Source organism: Oxyura jamaicensis, chromosome 9 (genome assembly GCF_011077185.1).
Source record: "Oxyura jamaicensis isolate SHBP4307 breed ruddy duck chromosome 9, BPBGC_Ojam_1.0, whole genome shotgun sequence".
Taxonomy (NCBI): domain Eukaryota; kingdom Metazoa; phylum Chordata; class Aves; order Anseriformes; family Anatidae; genus Oxyura; species Oxyura jamaicensis.
In genome coordinates, this window is record NC_048901.1 from 25319399 (window position 1) to 25335010 (window position 15612).

Sequence of the window (15612 nt, forward strand, 5' to 3'; positions counted from 1 at the left end):
TCTAAACATTTAATGCAAAAAAGTAAGTTTGAAAACGAATACTCACAGACTCCTTCATGCACTGCTTGATCATTAGTTGCAGCTCCAACCAAGACTGACGGAGAGTCCACTGGTCTAAATTCTGTGAAAGAATTAACATTATAAATACAGGTGTCAACACTTCAAAGGTCTGAGGGGAAAAAATATCTCACAATTGAATGTATTATATGCAAAAGCCTTCTTATAAGCAGATAATCACAATCACTACTCTTAATTATCTAATGACATTCCAGAATATCAGACCCATTCAAGAAACTACGTTAATGGTCCAACATTACTCAATAACTGTGCAACTTTTCTGAATAAAATTCCTGCTCTCTGCAAAATATGAGTTTAGTTAAATACAAATACAAAAATTGTAAATAGTTTTTTCTTTAATCATTATATTTAACCATGGCATTGACATCCAAATAGACATGTTTGTATTTAGTACAAGGCCATCTAGACACGATTAAAGTAAACCCAGCAGCTAAAGTGATTGTTTTGCAGAACACCAACCAATTTTTGTCCTGGTCTGGCTATTGCTGACTCGACAAAGTTGAGATTCCACAGAAAATCCATTTTGTAAGTTTGAGGAATGAAATAGTCCTATAGTAGCTGAATTTGAAGAAGTGATCAATTTAGGACGACATGGATTGCATTTGAGCCTTTTCCACAGAGCAGGAGTGTCTTTCAAGCCACTGCTGTCACAGAGCCCTACTGAGACAGTATGCATCTCCACCTAAACATCCCCCAAAGCAGCTCCCTTTTCAGCAGCTCCCTAATGGCTGACAATGATAAACAGTAACAATGAGCCTGCAGCACACTTGTTTCCTCCAAAACTGTGAAATCAGAAGTAGAGGCACCAGAATTCTGTAGGATGTTTACAGCAAAGACTAGAGATCCTGAGCACATATCATGTTTAAAGAAGAATCTAATGCTTGATTGCACCAGGAACTGCAAATCAACATCACTTTGTGCTGCTGCTGAATGACAGGTTACAAGTTAGTACCTCACAGGTGGTTTTTGCACCTTCTTTTTCTCCACTGCATTACCTGAAGTATGCGTTTGATGTGCTGCCTCTGAGGGTTGTCCCCCTCAGTGCATTCTTTAATACCATGAGGATAGCAGATAAGTTGAAGAAGTTTCTGTGCTTGTTTGTTTGAAAGAACAGGATCCAAAATAAGATCTTTGTCTGTGCACAGCCTCTCAGGTTCTTTTAAACAGTGTTCTCCAACCCATTCCTGTAAGTAACCAGATAACGGATTCAGAAAATAGTTTCAATGTTCAAATATTAACTTTTGTTAAGCTAAGCAGAAAAGTGATTTTCTACATGCAAAACTTAAAGGGAAATATTGTTTATCTGAGATTAGAAATGTCATCTGTCATTCAGTACCACCTGAAAGTATGACTGTTAACTGTTTTCAAAAATTAATTTCTACCAAGCTTTGAAGAACTTATATAGTTTGAAAGCAACTTTGCAATAAAACAAAGACTACTGTAAAAGCACTTTGAACAGATAGCTGATGGAGTGGTCCTACTGTCTTCTCAAAGTGCTTGAGAGTCAGGTAGGAAAAATACCTCAGATCTGATGGAGCATAGGGAGATGCTAACAACTAACTTAAGCCATTTTTCCCCCACTAACATACTACTCAGTCTATTAAATGTCTCTGCTCCAAAACAGGAAACCCAAGGAGAACTCAAATATTTAAATATTTCAGCATTCATTTTATACCAAAATACATTATCCTTTTCAAATAAAATACCATTGTTTCTCTAAATGAAGACAGAAGAGTAGTTTTTACAAATTACCTGCTGGCAAATAGTCCTTAGCACGTATCTAGCATACTCGCTTAAACTAGCAGTTTCTATGGAAACAGCTTTTCCACAGGATTTCAGTGTGTGAGAGGAACTCCACATTTCATCCTCATTGAGGTCTTCTAATAAGCCTCTCATAGTGAAGTCCTCGTTCTTCAAGGAGTTGACACTGTTGCTGCCAATCTCAGCATCACCTGCAGAGCGGAAGCACAGAAGTACAGAGTGAACTTCACCCAAGGCCCCGTGCCTCTAGACAGGGATATCTGCACAGGCACAGGCTAGCTGAGGAATAAAACAGGAGTGAAGCGTTTGCTTTCAAAAAAAATAAAAAGGCAGCAGTAAGTTCAGTGATCTGAAAATCACTACGGCCAAAGTATTGTCCGCTTGCTTCATTTTGCACAGTATCTTTTTGATGATATTTCAGAAGCAGAAAAAGTTTCATACAGATCAAACACAACTTAAACCACTGTGCTCCACAGGAAAGGGGAGCACCTGTGAACGCACGGACTTGCTTTGGCGGATAAGGAAGTGTTGGGTTACTCATTGTTCTCAGATGTCTGATTTTCCCAAGTCTTCTCTCTTACTTTGATTTATTAACACTCCACAGATCAAGAGACAAGTCCCGACTGATGGTACCCTCAGTCCATCTTACTATGAACTTCTCCACCAGAAGGATGGACCTTCATGGGAATGGGAAAGGGCAGCACACGGTGAGGGAGCCCTGGAAACATGGGAGAGCTGATCCTCCCCGCAAGGCGTCAGCTCAGCTCTGCGCCATCATCTGCCTGAAACAAGCAGGGGTGACCAATGGAGCAAGGAAAAGCAGTTAGGACTTGACACAAAAAATCAGACCTGTAACAGTTTATGTTAAAGAACTGATGTTTAAGGCTTTGCAACTGTGGACAAGAAAGTAGATGCAACTACAGTGTGTAGAAGTGGAGAAAATAGCCCAGACTACTGCACATAACAACACCCTAGGGCCTGCGAGGCCTTCCAGGAGCATGCAGGTGAAACAGGCTAATTGTTAGCCAAATTGTTAAGTCAGCACAGACTCCTGTGGATCATACCTGTTTGACCATATATGATAGTTATCCCCCAGAAAACCTCTCATTTTACTATGAACATCAACTAACACGGCATGACAAGGCGAAATGATTTGTTTCAGTGCCACATTAAATATTTACTCTTTTAAACATACACTTCCACACCATGGCCTCTGGTTATATGTTATGCTAGGGTATCTTCCTAAAATCAACAACAACTACCAGCAAAATATTAAAATAAGGAGACTGACAGTGTAAACTGACTGACATGTGAGTTGCAGTGAAGTCACAAATCAGCTGTGTGTCCAGATCTTCCTTCTTACACCCTGCACCAAGACCCTATTCATACCATGTCCCTGTGTAGGGATGAAACAGCAAGTGTTCACACTGCACAGTATTAGTGAAGAAAAATAGCAGATCTCAGCACTCTGAAGAGCAAGAGAATACAGATAATAGCCATAAACGTATTCTAAGCTCACTTTCACCATCAGTCCATCCCTGCTAGCTGTTTCCTTAACTTCTTTCCCAATATAGTCATGTCGTTAAGGACTATGAGGTTTCTGAGAGTTCTGAGACACTGGCCAACAGAGAACATACCATTAGTACTCCAGCTGGAAGTGTACCTCTCTTGGTATATGCACATCTGGGAGATCTTGTTTGTTTAACTGGACATTTACTTAGCTCCAGAAATACACATCACCATAGCTCCCCAGAGCTTTACCTGAACTTAAGCCAAATCAAAACTCTGAGATAGTTATTTGTTTGAATAAATATTACACTCCTTGTTCATGGAGAGTTGCTTAGCAGTGATTCTTCTTAAGTTTCTCAATGACTGACGGACACAATTTGTGGAAAGCACAGAAAAAGGTGGGAAAAGTGATCTGAGTGTGATACAAGTGATACTTCAGCGTGACTTGCCTGAATTTGAAGTGTACTGGGACTCGGTGGCAGGGGAGGTCAAAATGTAAAAAAGCCACATCTGCTTAAGGGTTCATCAGCTGGGGCTGACTCACCAGAGAAAAATGCTGTCTCTTGACCTGTGGGGGAAACACTACTTACATGCTACAGAAGCACAGACAGCATCTACATTTTTCTTCTGTCACCGGCGCTTTTCTTTCCCAGTATATGTGAAGTAGCACTGTACAGCTTTAACCCAAGCCCTAGAGCAAAAACATTACGCATGACTCTGCATAATCTTACCAAGCATCAAAATTGCTTTTAAGACTGCAAACACAGCTCCCACTTCTATACTGTTGTGAGCAGCAGCCAAGAGGTGACGATCACAAGAGGAACGAATTCCAGGAAATAATTTCCCTATGGAAAGAAGAGCAAATCTTGTGGAAAATGGTTATGCTTTACCATCTAAAATTTCCTTTGTACAAAATCCTTTTCATCCAAAACAGCTATAGAAGCATGATAACTGAATGAAGAATCGAATCTCCTAACTGAAGCTGACGACCAACAGGTAAGTCATTAAAATCAACTGGGATACATGGTGTTCTGGTTTTGGCTGGGATAGAGTCAGTTTTCTTCGTAGTAGCTTGCACGGTGTTATGTTTTGGATTTGAAATTAAAACGGTGCTGATAACAGTGATGTTTTTGTTGCTGCTGAGCAGTCCTTACAAAGTCAAGGACTTTCTGTTTGTCACACTGCCCCGCCAGCGAGGAGACTGAGGACGCACAAGAAGTTGGTGAGGGGTGGGCAGCCAGGGCACTGAGGGCATGTTCAGAGTGATGGCATTTGTCTTCCGAAAAAAACATTACGCATGTTGAGCCCTGCTTTCTTGGAAATGGCTGAACATCTGCCTACCAATGGGAAGTAGTGAATATTCTGCTTGCATGTGCAGCTTTGGTTTTATGTATTAAACTGTCTTAATCTCAACCCACGAGTTTTCTCACTTCTGCCTTTCCAATTCTCTACTCCCCTAGGGTGTACTGAGTGAGCAGTTGAGTGGGGTTCAGCTGCCCACCAGGGTTAACCCATGCCACATTGCTGTGATGTATTAATATCAAATATTAAAATAAGTTATAATTACTTAAATGGAAGAAGGAGCCTGTCATTTCACTGTTTCTATATAAACAGTGAATTTAGCCACAATGAGATGCCGAAGTCTATTTTGGTTTTGACTTCACAGATGTAGGAAATGACTTCCTTTACATAGTCTTCATAACAAATGAGGCAAAGTTAATTAATATAAATGCCTGCTGCACAGTTAAGCCTAATCTTACAGCTTAGAAGCAGACTGCAAAAGCCATCAGTGAATGATTTTTCTGACTTCAAGGAGAAGATACACAGACTGAAAGATAGGGAGGGAGAAAGGAAAGACAACTCTACCACCTTTCTGAAATGCTCAGCTGAGCCATACACAACAGAAGTCTGCAACACAGTCACATCGCGTTTGATTTGTACTACCTGCTGGAGTTCTAACATGACTCTCCCTTTCCATTTAAATTAGTTTCTATTTCTAGGGAAGCCTGGAGCCATGTAATGTATTTCCGTTACTCAGGCAGTATTCACAGCCTTTACTTTGTTCAAATTTGTTAAGTGAGGTTCATTCATTTCTGCTGAATAAAGAATTTTGAAAAAGAAGCTACTATTGCTTTTAGACGGAAAAACTTGACGTCACTTAAGAGTTTAAAATAATCGATTTCACTTTATTTTTGCCATAGAAATAGTCTTGTCATCAAGTTTGCTGAAATGCTTAAAAGTCAAAACACACGTTATTTCAATGGTTATTTCATTTTAACTGTCAGGTGCTTGTTCCTTGCCCTGTTCCTTCCTCTTTTGGTTTGTGGCAAAACCACCCAAGTCAGACCACAGAATATTCAAACTTTAAAAAATTATTAAAAAAAAAATCCAAAAGGAAAGATACATTAATGGATTTTGAGAATGGTTTTCCTCATGTTTCTTCTGTTGGACTAGATGTTTTACTGTGCCTTACTTAAAATCACATATAACTTCAGTTTACACACTGCACCAAACTGCATTATGTGTATCCCTATCAGTTTCTGTATCACTGCAGGATGACCCACATGCAGCACGGGCACACAGGACATTTTTCAAACAAATAAGAACAGTATACATCATCTTTTAACTAGTGAAAAATCCGTGATTTTAAGGAGCCTGTAATTTCTAATTGCACCATGGATATTTTCATGCATGAAATCTGAAGCCACCCAAAAACATCCGAATTCACTCTCTGAAATGAAAGGACCATGCAGCAGGCAGCTTACCTGTTTCCTGTGGAAAGAGGCAGACCTGGGGTGTCCTGAAGAGGTGCAGGAGAAGCCGACAGGTCATCCTGGCCCCAGGCTCAGCATCTGGATCCCCGCAGGCTATGGAATATGGGACATGGACATTGGGCATCTACCCAGGACCTCACAAGTCACGCTGGCAGGCCTGGAAAGGTTCTAATTCACAGCCCCATTTTAAATGTAAATACAATAATTTCATCAACAGGAATCAGCATGTATGGCCTTCAGTCATTAAAAAAAAACAACACAAACTAAAAAAAAAAAAAAACACAGGAAAGAATAGTATGATTTTTGTTAAGCAAGAGACCTAATTAATGGCAGAAAAGAATACATGGCTAAACTGGCTTTTGATAGCCAATGAAGAAATAAGAAAAACAAATCCAGGCAGAAAATGAAAAGAAATGTGATGTGGCCAACAAAGGGGACCATAGCCACCATACTCCAGGGTAGATGCAAAGATGGTGCCAGAGAGAAAGCTAATGCCAAAAGGAAATGAGAGAGAAATGCACGCTGTGGGCTACAGAGGATACATAGAATGGGTGAGCTTCCAAAATGTTTCATAGCACAACCCAAGCAGATCTGGCAGACATTTGGTGATACTGCGAAACAGAAGAGGGCAGAACATTGTCAACAACTCTGACAGCACTTGTCAACTGTGGGCTCTGATCTAACCTGAAATCACTCCTTTTGCGAACTGCAGGGACAAACATGCTGTAGTGTACAACAGGTAGTGTTTCACTACTTATTCAATCATTGGAAGCTCACTAAAATGTCTTAAGTTTTTCATTCCAAGTTTTTCTCTTGATACATTCTTACCAGCTGCAAGAAGAGAAGGCAGTGCAACGTGCTGAACTACATCCTCCAGAGAAAAGCACTGCCGGGCAATCAGTATAGCAATGAAAGTGGCCAGGGAATCGTGGAATGACAGGTCACTCACCTGGAAAGAAAAACATTGCAATGCTCCACATGGCAGTGCACACCTCGCTGCCATGATTATTAAAGAATTAGTTATTAGAATAAACAGTAAAATGTATACACATAAGCATGTCTCCACATTTTAGTGCATTACCAAACTTTAAATGGCAATTAATGATAGCACAGACCTATTTCAAATAGCACAAATTAATTCCAAAATAAAACCCACTCATCTTATAAAAACCTTGGAAAATTTTATCATTCTATAAAAATTGGTAACACCAACACTCATTCCTTAGCTTAAGGACAAGAATATGTCCCCGATGTACGCAGCTGCAATCTGTTGCTAAACTACAGAGCAATATATTGGATCAGATATTGAATAACGTTAGTCACCATAATCCTGCTGACTTAACAAGGCTATGGTAACTTATATCAGGTGAGAAAAGAACAGCAAAATGTACCACAAACTCTACAATTTAAGAACCAACACCAAACACAGGGTCTTTAAAACATATAGTTCTTTAAAATATATAGTTCTACACGTCCATCAGCGCTTTAGAGAAAGTATGCTGACATCTGCTCCTTTCCTAGAGTACCTCCAATATTCCATAACATTCCATAATAAAGTAAGAAAAAATGCTGACAAAGAGAAATCTCTAAGCACTGCCCAAATTTTACATTCATGCTGAAGATGTAGGAAAGAATATAAATCAATCAGGAATCTAATGAAATGCCTTGAAAACCAATGGACATAGGACTAACTTTGTGCCCAGCATTATGCACTGAATGGAGACCTTACTATACCTCTAAGTGCACCTGAGGTAAATAAGTTTAACAGGTACTTTAGAAGACAGCGTGGACTTACATCGACGCTGCAGAGCAGATCATTGAAACCCCACACGTGATTTGAAGAGCAGCAAAGAGCTTTTACAACCCCCAGCCACTCTGAGCTGAGCACCGTGCAGCATGCCGTCAGCTCCGCACAAAGGTTTGCTATGTCATTAATCCTACAAGAGAAAAACAAATACAGAAGCAAGATATTTTGAATACAATTAATATTTAGGTCAAAGGAAATCGGTGTTTGACAGAAGAACTGGTGTTTCCTTACTCAAGGGGAGGGTAATGTCCAAAGGTGATTAAGCTCCTGGCACACGTAACCCAGTGCGGTGTGGCTGTGCACAACTGCCGCACCTACGAACAACGTGCAACCTGTACCCACAGCTTGCATTCACACACAGCAGCATGGGGCCTCTATTTTCTGTAAGCTCCACTCTGTACACCTTGCCCTGGTACTTGCTCCCCTGCCTGTGCTAGCTGCCCACAAAGAGGGACAGAGAGCCAAAGCCCCCCGTGCAGATGGATGCCCTCCCTCCCTGTAAGGGTCCTCAGCGCTGCCCTGCAGACAGCAGCTCTGCCCTCGCTCACGTGCCACGGGGCAGCGGTGTGCGTGGTGCATGGCCCCAGCACCGTGATGGCCAGTGCTGCTGCTTAGGAAGGAGAGAGACACAAAATCAGATGGCATGAATGGATTTCATTTGACCGACTGCATACTGTGCAATGTCTGATTCAGTGTGTGACTCAGAGCTGGGTAACATTTCAAAAAACAGAGCAGAGCTGACTCATCCCAGTGCAAGTTATTTTTTCCCTATGCCACAGCGAAACTCGTTCAGCCACATTTGGATGTTCCTGGTCTACAGAATCGCTGCTTCCTGGCTGCTCTGCTCTCCAACGATGCCCCGCATTTCCTAGATGGCTTCAGACTGGGGACAGGGAGAAGGGTACAGGAACAGCACATGCTCTGGGCAGAAGCCAATCAGGAAAATAAAAAAAAATAATAATCATAATCCCCATTTCCTCCAGTTTTGTGATCCGCCAGTAACCTTAACAAAGATGGTCAGCTACTGCTGCACCTAGGCCTAACTATCAAGGCTAAGAATTTCTTACTAAAAATTGGAACATAATTAGAACAGAACAGCAAATTCTGGTGATTTTCATTGTTTAAGAGGAATAAAAGTGCTGGAGGCAGGGATAAATGCTAGATCCAAAATTGGTGCCCACTTCAACCTGCATCAGGGACTGCAGAACAAGAAACTAGGGCAAAAAGTTTCAACACCGTAATGCCGCCTTTGCACAAGAAGATGGTCTATATACAGAGGAAGGAGGAAGCAATTGAGGAAAGAATGTATGAACTATGAAAGAAAACATACCACCAGTGTAAACCTCAACCATGATGTTAGTAATTTTACTGCACAGGCTCTTCAGTGTACTTCTTGTCAGTACCTTGAGATCATCTAACAGCCGTAAGATCCAAGAAGCGACACACAGGATCAGACTGAAGCTGCACTGCATGGTGACAGAAGTCAGCACCTGCTGGTGTCAGAAGACAGCCACAGCAAGACAAAGCAGGAAAACCTGCTAAGTGCTGATCTCGTCCTAAACTTGAATCGTTGGAGAGCTGATGGAACCATGCACCATGAGGTCTAAACTACTCTTAAGATATAACTGACAGTTGTTATAACCCTAGTAGCTTCTATTTAATAAAAGTTAATACTTTTTAAATAAGATTTTTTTGAAATGTTACATACTGCCCACAATTTTTTATGATTTTTTTTTATGACCCACAACATTTAATGATTTAAACATCAATTGCATCAGAAGAAGGAAGCAACGTAGTGCAGAACCGTCCTTCATTTACAGGCATCTAATGGGTAAGCATTGTGCTGGGCCGTCCTACCTGAAGCAGCACACCTACTGATACAAAAAGCTTACTGCTTGTCCTACAGTGAGTACTTCCTACTCGTTAATCCCTTTTGTTAAACTATGCAGATTGATTTAATGAATGAAAGTCAAGGGAAACTGACAAAATAATCTTTCAGCAATCACAAAGAGTAATGAATGAAAACAATTGCAACAAAGACACAAAGCAAACAGGTGAAAGGAAACCTCCCCTGTACCATGTAAAAATCCGTACAGTTCCAATTCCAGAAGGGTTTGCCTTACCTTCCTGCATCTTGATGCCCCATACACACATTCATTAGTGCATTGCAGACAAAGCTGTAGCGGTTGGCTGCATTATCGCTCAGGATCTTGCCCAGCATTGAGTAGTTAATGCTGTGAGCTGAAGGATTCTCAATAAAATCTAGCATGAATTCTGGGTCCCACAGCAGATTGGAATTTGAAGGCTGAACATTGCTGTATATTGTTTGCTTCACCTTAGAACAGGCACTACTGAGGACCAAAAAAGAGAGAGTTGCCCCCAAAAAAGTATTTTGCACAAATATTATTGAACATACCACGTGGGATCAGGAAGTTCTAGTTTGATTACCATTCTGTACACAATCTCGTTTTTATAAGAAGCTTCTATGACATCTACTGCCATGGTGAGTGGCTGGATAAAGGAACACACACGCATTCCTTTTGCGCAGTAACTTCCCAGGACACCACAGGCCTTTCCAGTGAGCCATAATGGTGCTTCGTAACACTGCTCTCCCTCCTCATTTGTTATGACACAATGAACTGCAGCAGTGGTAAGCAGAATTAGTTACAGAAAAACGTAAAAACTTATCTAAATTACCCCCCCGTATCTAGAAATAATGTGACACAATTGACAACTTTTTGAAGGATGAGGTCAGTCAATAGAGAAAAGATACAAAAAGGTCATGTTTTGGCATTGAAAATTATGACAAAAGACCAAGAAATAATAAAGGCTAGCAATACCCATACGTTAATTTGCTTTCTTTGGTGGTGGTGGTGGAAACATAGAAAAATACTATTAGAGAAGAACATAAATTTCACACACAAAATAGTCTAAGGAGTGTTGGTCTCAAGTGTTAGATCTTGTACCATAGCTGGGAACAGCATCCACCCAGAAAAACTTCATTGATTTTGTTATTTGCCATCCAATGTTGGAAGAATTTTGGTCAATCTGTTGCAGCATTATGGAAAACAAATCAGCCCCATTAAAATCTATGAAAGTGGAGGCAGGGGGAGGGTCCAAAGCTGTGTCACGGTTGCCTCAGCAGCTGACCCAATGCCGATGGTCCCCACTGCCCTTGCACCACACGTGCTCCCTGCACTGCTAACCACAGCACAGCGAGGAGGGCTCCCAGCCATAGCTCCTCCACGGCAGGTATTGGCACAAATGCAAGGACTTCACAGGCTCATGTCCACGTGCTGTGCTGCCACTTGGCACAGGCAATAGGATTTCATCCGTAAAGGTAAAGCAGCAAAGGCAACGGTGTATTTTCCATGGAAAGCAAACTGAACTGAAAACAGAGGAGTCTGCATCAGCCTACAGGTTAGTCAATAGTAAGAAAAATCGCGTTACCACCCACCTGAAGAGGTCTCCAAACTTGCTTCTCAGGTGACTACAGGATACATACAGGTCATAGAGGTAAGCTAAAATACACCTTTCTGGGGAGGAACATTCTGAGGGATTAACAACATGCTTGACCACTCCACACAACCTGCAAAGATAAAAACCACTCTGAGGTCATTCCAACACACCTTAGAAACGCATCATATCCTGTTACATATTGAATAAACCCCATTACCTGGGCAACACAATTACAAGTGTTGCATCTACAAACTGATGGGGTCATCTGAAGTTTGGTGTCACCTGTTAGTTTACATGGGCTCCAGAGAGGACAGAACTCCCTCCAGAGAGGGGAGCCCAGAGAAGAATCAGGTGAATGGGTAGCAAACTGAGATACGCAACTCCGACCTGTTCCTAGGCTACCAAGGGTGCAGGTCCTACCAGCAGGAGCAGGCTGCAGAGTTGAGCCATCTGCTCAACACTACAGCAAGCACAGACCTGAGCTTGCTTGCAGCCTTCCAGTGCTGCTGCAGCAGCTTCCAGTGCCATGCACTGCTTGGTCTCACTACCTGAACCTAAACACATTTATGTTTAAAAGAGAACAGCAGAAATAATTTTTGGAAATTGTAGCTGGCACATACCCTTCAAATACTTGTGCGGTTTGCTCCGAGTTGAGAATGAGGCAGGCATGATAACGCCGCAGAACAGCAACAATGCAAACACACAGTCCTGTTGTGTAGCTTCCTGCCAGGCTGGACGACTTCAGCAGCAGCTCTGCCTCCACAACACTCAGCTCGTTCAGCAGCTAAAAACACATACACAAAAACAACCAGCTGAAAATAACTTCCAACTTAAACATGTAAAATAGATGTCAAAAAAAAAAAATTAAGGAAATACTACATGGCAAGCCAAAACAAAATCTTTTCTGCTAAAGAACAAGGGAAAGAGGCAGCAAAATCAACTGTTAAAGTACAAAACACGTCCCTCAGAACTATTTTCAGCAAAACACAACATTTCTGGCACCTGCATGCTTTACTGTGTAACAAGATGCTTGCATCTGAAACAGTGAAGCCCATACTAAAATACCTTATGCTAAAATAATCAATTTTTTAATTATATATATATATATATATATATTAATAAAGTAGATCTGTTCACTGCCCATAATGGTCAGAGAGTAGGACAGAAACGGAAGTATCTGGGTAGTTTTTTCAGAGGCTAGGAAACTGAAACAGAGAAAGTCTCATGATAGGAGATCAGGAGAATATAATTGGTTTGTGGTTTGTTTTCTTTTTTTGTTGTTGTTTTTGTTTTTTTTTTTTTTTCTGATTTTACTTTAAAATGTATCACAGCTTTGTCCTGATGTACCTATTAATAAAATTAACTCTTCTTACCTGTATTGCAAAGTCTATCAGTCCGTTGATGTTCAGTGCTGGTTCCATGAGATCGAAGATCAGTTGTATATGGTGAGCCAAGGGAAGATGGTATGATGTTCCTGAGGCAAAACTAGTTATTTGTTCGAGAACATTACTGGAGATCTGTGAAAATAAATGTTGAAAAGTTGTATGATAACTGAGAACTTCTCAGATACACTAGTGCTCCAAAAATCCTGAATTTGTTAATTGGTAATAGCAAATTACAGCATTTTGCAGATAAAAGCACTAACAAATCATGCTAAGTATAGAGTATATCTTTATCATCATGCAAGTCAGTTGTAACACTTTTATTTGCTACATAGACAAAGCAGAAAAATGCTGGTCTACTGCTTTATAGCTAAATGTCAAATTGCTATTAATACCTACAATAATTAATTTTACTCTATGGGATCTTTTTAAAATTCAATTTTTGTTTAAAGGAGAGACAAAATCTATTTTCATCCTACTGTACTGTGCTTTTTTATTGAAATAATTACTCAAACGATGTCCCGAAAACGAAACATGCAATGAATTCATTCAAAACACCAGTTCTAGTGATGTGTTATAAATTAAGTATCAAACATGAACCTCTTTTACTTTGTTTCTTAGGCTAGCCTGAGGTTATTGAAAAATACTTTAAAACAGTAACTAGAGGTAATGAAAACCTATGCAGATACATTTGCACACAAGTCCTGATATAAAACAGGAAAAACAGGCTTGTCATTTAAAATAAGTTATGTTCTCAAGTCAGCCACTAACACAGTTTTTTAATGGTAAATGTTAACTATAAATTTAAATACCAAGAAAAGAACAAACTGTACTATCCATCTGTTTTTCAAAGAGACAGTCAGTTTGTTGCACAAACACACAGAAAAAAGCTCACCATCCCTCATGCACACAGATGCAGTAACAAACATTTACATACACAAGAGATCGACTGATAGGTATCTAATTTACCCTAAACAATGACATTAACTGAAATGTAAAACTGATTTCAAATTTTTAGTTAAAAAATCATGACACCTATAACAGCCCTCAAAGCTTTTTAAAATTAATAAAAAAAGTCCAAACAAACCAAAACAAACCACCAAATACCTACTGAAGCAGATATTTTAAAATACCAATGCAGCATTTTTTTCTGTTGCCTTCAAAGAAGCGGTGCACTCAAAATTCTTGGTACATACAAAACATTTCTAAAAACTTAGATTCGCTTCCCATTTGATCTCTCTATGGCAGAATATAAAAGGCTACAATTTTATACATGGGAAGTACCTGAGATGTCACCTGATGCTGATCAAAATATGACAGTTGCTGTAGTTTTGTGAACACCGTCTCAAGGGTTGGAAATGCTTCTTGTTTGTTCTTCCTGGCTTTTTGCCCTTCATCCCCAACTTAACAGATAAAAATATTATTTTGGTCATTTTATATTTCATGGAGCCATGCTGGCTCTGCAATATTACTGCTTTATAACACAATTAAAAGAAGTTAAAGCTTCACTCATGACTACATAAAACCCTTCTTCTCTCAGTTTTCCGTTGGGGAAAATACAGAGCATAGCAGGTAACAACGTAAAAGCTACTTCAAGGTTATTCCAGTGCAAGAAGGCGCCATTCAATAATAACTGACAAACAGTCACATTGTTTTACTAGGAAGGTAAGGAGTACGTATGTCAGGGCTGGCCGATATCTCATATTTGAGGCTTTAACCTAACGGCAATGTTGACAGCCAAATTGCTATCACGCTGAACAGGGATTTCTAAGCACAGTGGCCTTCTCCTGTCCCGGTGCCGCGGCACCGCAGGTGCGCTCCGTGCTGTGGGAAGGCAGTACCTCACCCAGTCACTGTCAAGGGGAGGAAAGCCAAGTTACATGGTCAACATGCACAGCTTCAAACTTGCTGAGCACCTCAGTTCCTATGATCTTCTCTACAGGCTACCATACAGCACTGTTAAGCATTTACCACCTGTTTCAGTAGTGCTCTTCTTATTCAGAATTTTCAGGATGTCTTTGGTAATCTTCTTCAATTGATGTCTTGCTTCGTCACGCTCCTTACCAACACCATAAAGAAGAATCATGCGCTGGTTACATTCATGACTTGAAGATTCATCCTGAAAAGACCAGAAGGAGTGAAGCCTCTTTTCTTTATTTTTTTTTTTCTGTTATCACTTGCAGAAACCCGATAGCCCGGACTGCAATAAACAATAACAAACTCTTCATCACAAAAAGCACCTCGTGTGATTATTCATGTGGAGGAAATCACCGAAAAGGGTTAAAATACAGAGGGAAAACATGTAACTTGGTATTATGAATTCTACAGGTATCTACGAAGACAGAGTCAGAAGATGCACAAGGATAATCACCCTTAGCTGCCCCATGGATCGATATTCAGTAGTAAGTCAGTAAATAAAATACAAGATGTCTAGAAACTGCATCACTTCTCTTGCTATGTACAAATCCATTAAAAAGAAGATATAGCCCAACAAAACTGTGTTCTGTACACCCAAAAGAAATAGTCATATATGTAGTTTACTTAAATTCTAAATGGTTATATTTAGTCTTCTACTAAAATATATTCTATAATGTTGATGCACCATAACTTAAAAAATGGAGAACTGATTTGCAAGTCATATAAGGTGTACATATTTCATGCAGTAATATAATTACCTTCTCCAATGACTGTTTCTCTTTACAGAATGAGACTACTTGAAGTTTTCAAACAGATAAGGCTGTGTAGAAAAGTCATACTAAACAGCACACACCACACAAATCACGAGGCAAAAAGATAGTAGGCGGAAGTGCACTCTACACTCAGAAAGTTGCAGTCTTACAAA

The 15612-nt window shown here is 40.2% G+C and overlaps 1 protein-coding gene across 1 annotated transcript in view; it reads right to left on the reverse strand.

Annotated features, from left to right (window-relative positions):
• The window catches only part of MED12L (mediator complex subunit 12L), a 133455-nt gene that overhangs the window by 28237 nt on the left and 89606 nt on the right, over nucleotides 1-15612 (reverse strand). Inside the window, exons 16-28 of the mRNA XM_035335224.1 lie at nucleotides 14742-14889; nucleotides 14055-14173; nucleotides 12762-12905; nucleotides 12009-12172; nucleotides 11387-11518; nucleotides 10053-10280; nucleotides 7918-8059; nucleotides 6951-7071; nucleotides 6114-6215; nucleotides 4080-4193; nucleotides 1831-2030; nucleotides 1074-1262; nucleotides 47-121 (exon numbers count right to left, since the gene is read on the reverse strand). Of these exons, the coding sequence (XP_035191115.1) occupies nucleotides 47-121; nucleotides 1074-1262; nucleotides 1831-2030; nucleotides 4080-4193; nucleotides 6114-6215; nucleotides 6951-7071; nucleotides 7918-8059; nucleotides 10053-10280; nucleotides 11387-11518; nucleotides 12009-12172; nucleotides 12762-12905; nucleotides 14055-14173; nucleotides 14742-14889 (1878 nt within the window). The remainder of the gene's footprint in view (nucleotides 1-46; nucleotides 122-1073; nucleotides 1263-1830; nucleotides 2031-4079; nucleotides 4194-6113; nucleotides 6216-6950; nucleotides 7072-7917; nucleotides 8060-10052; nucleotides 10281-11386; nucleotides 11519-12008; nucleotides 12173-12761; nucleotides 12906-14054; nucleotides 14174-14741; nucleotides 14890-15612) is intronic.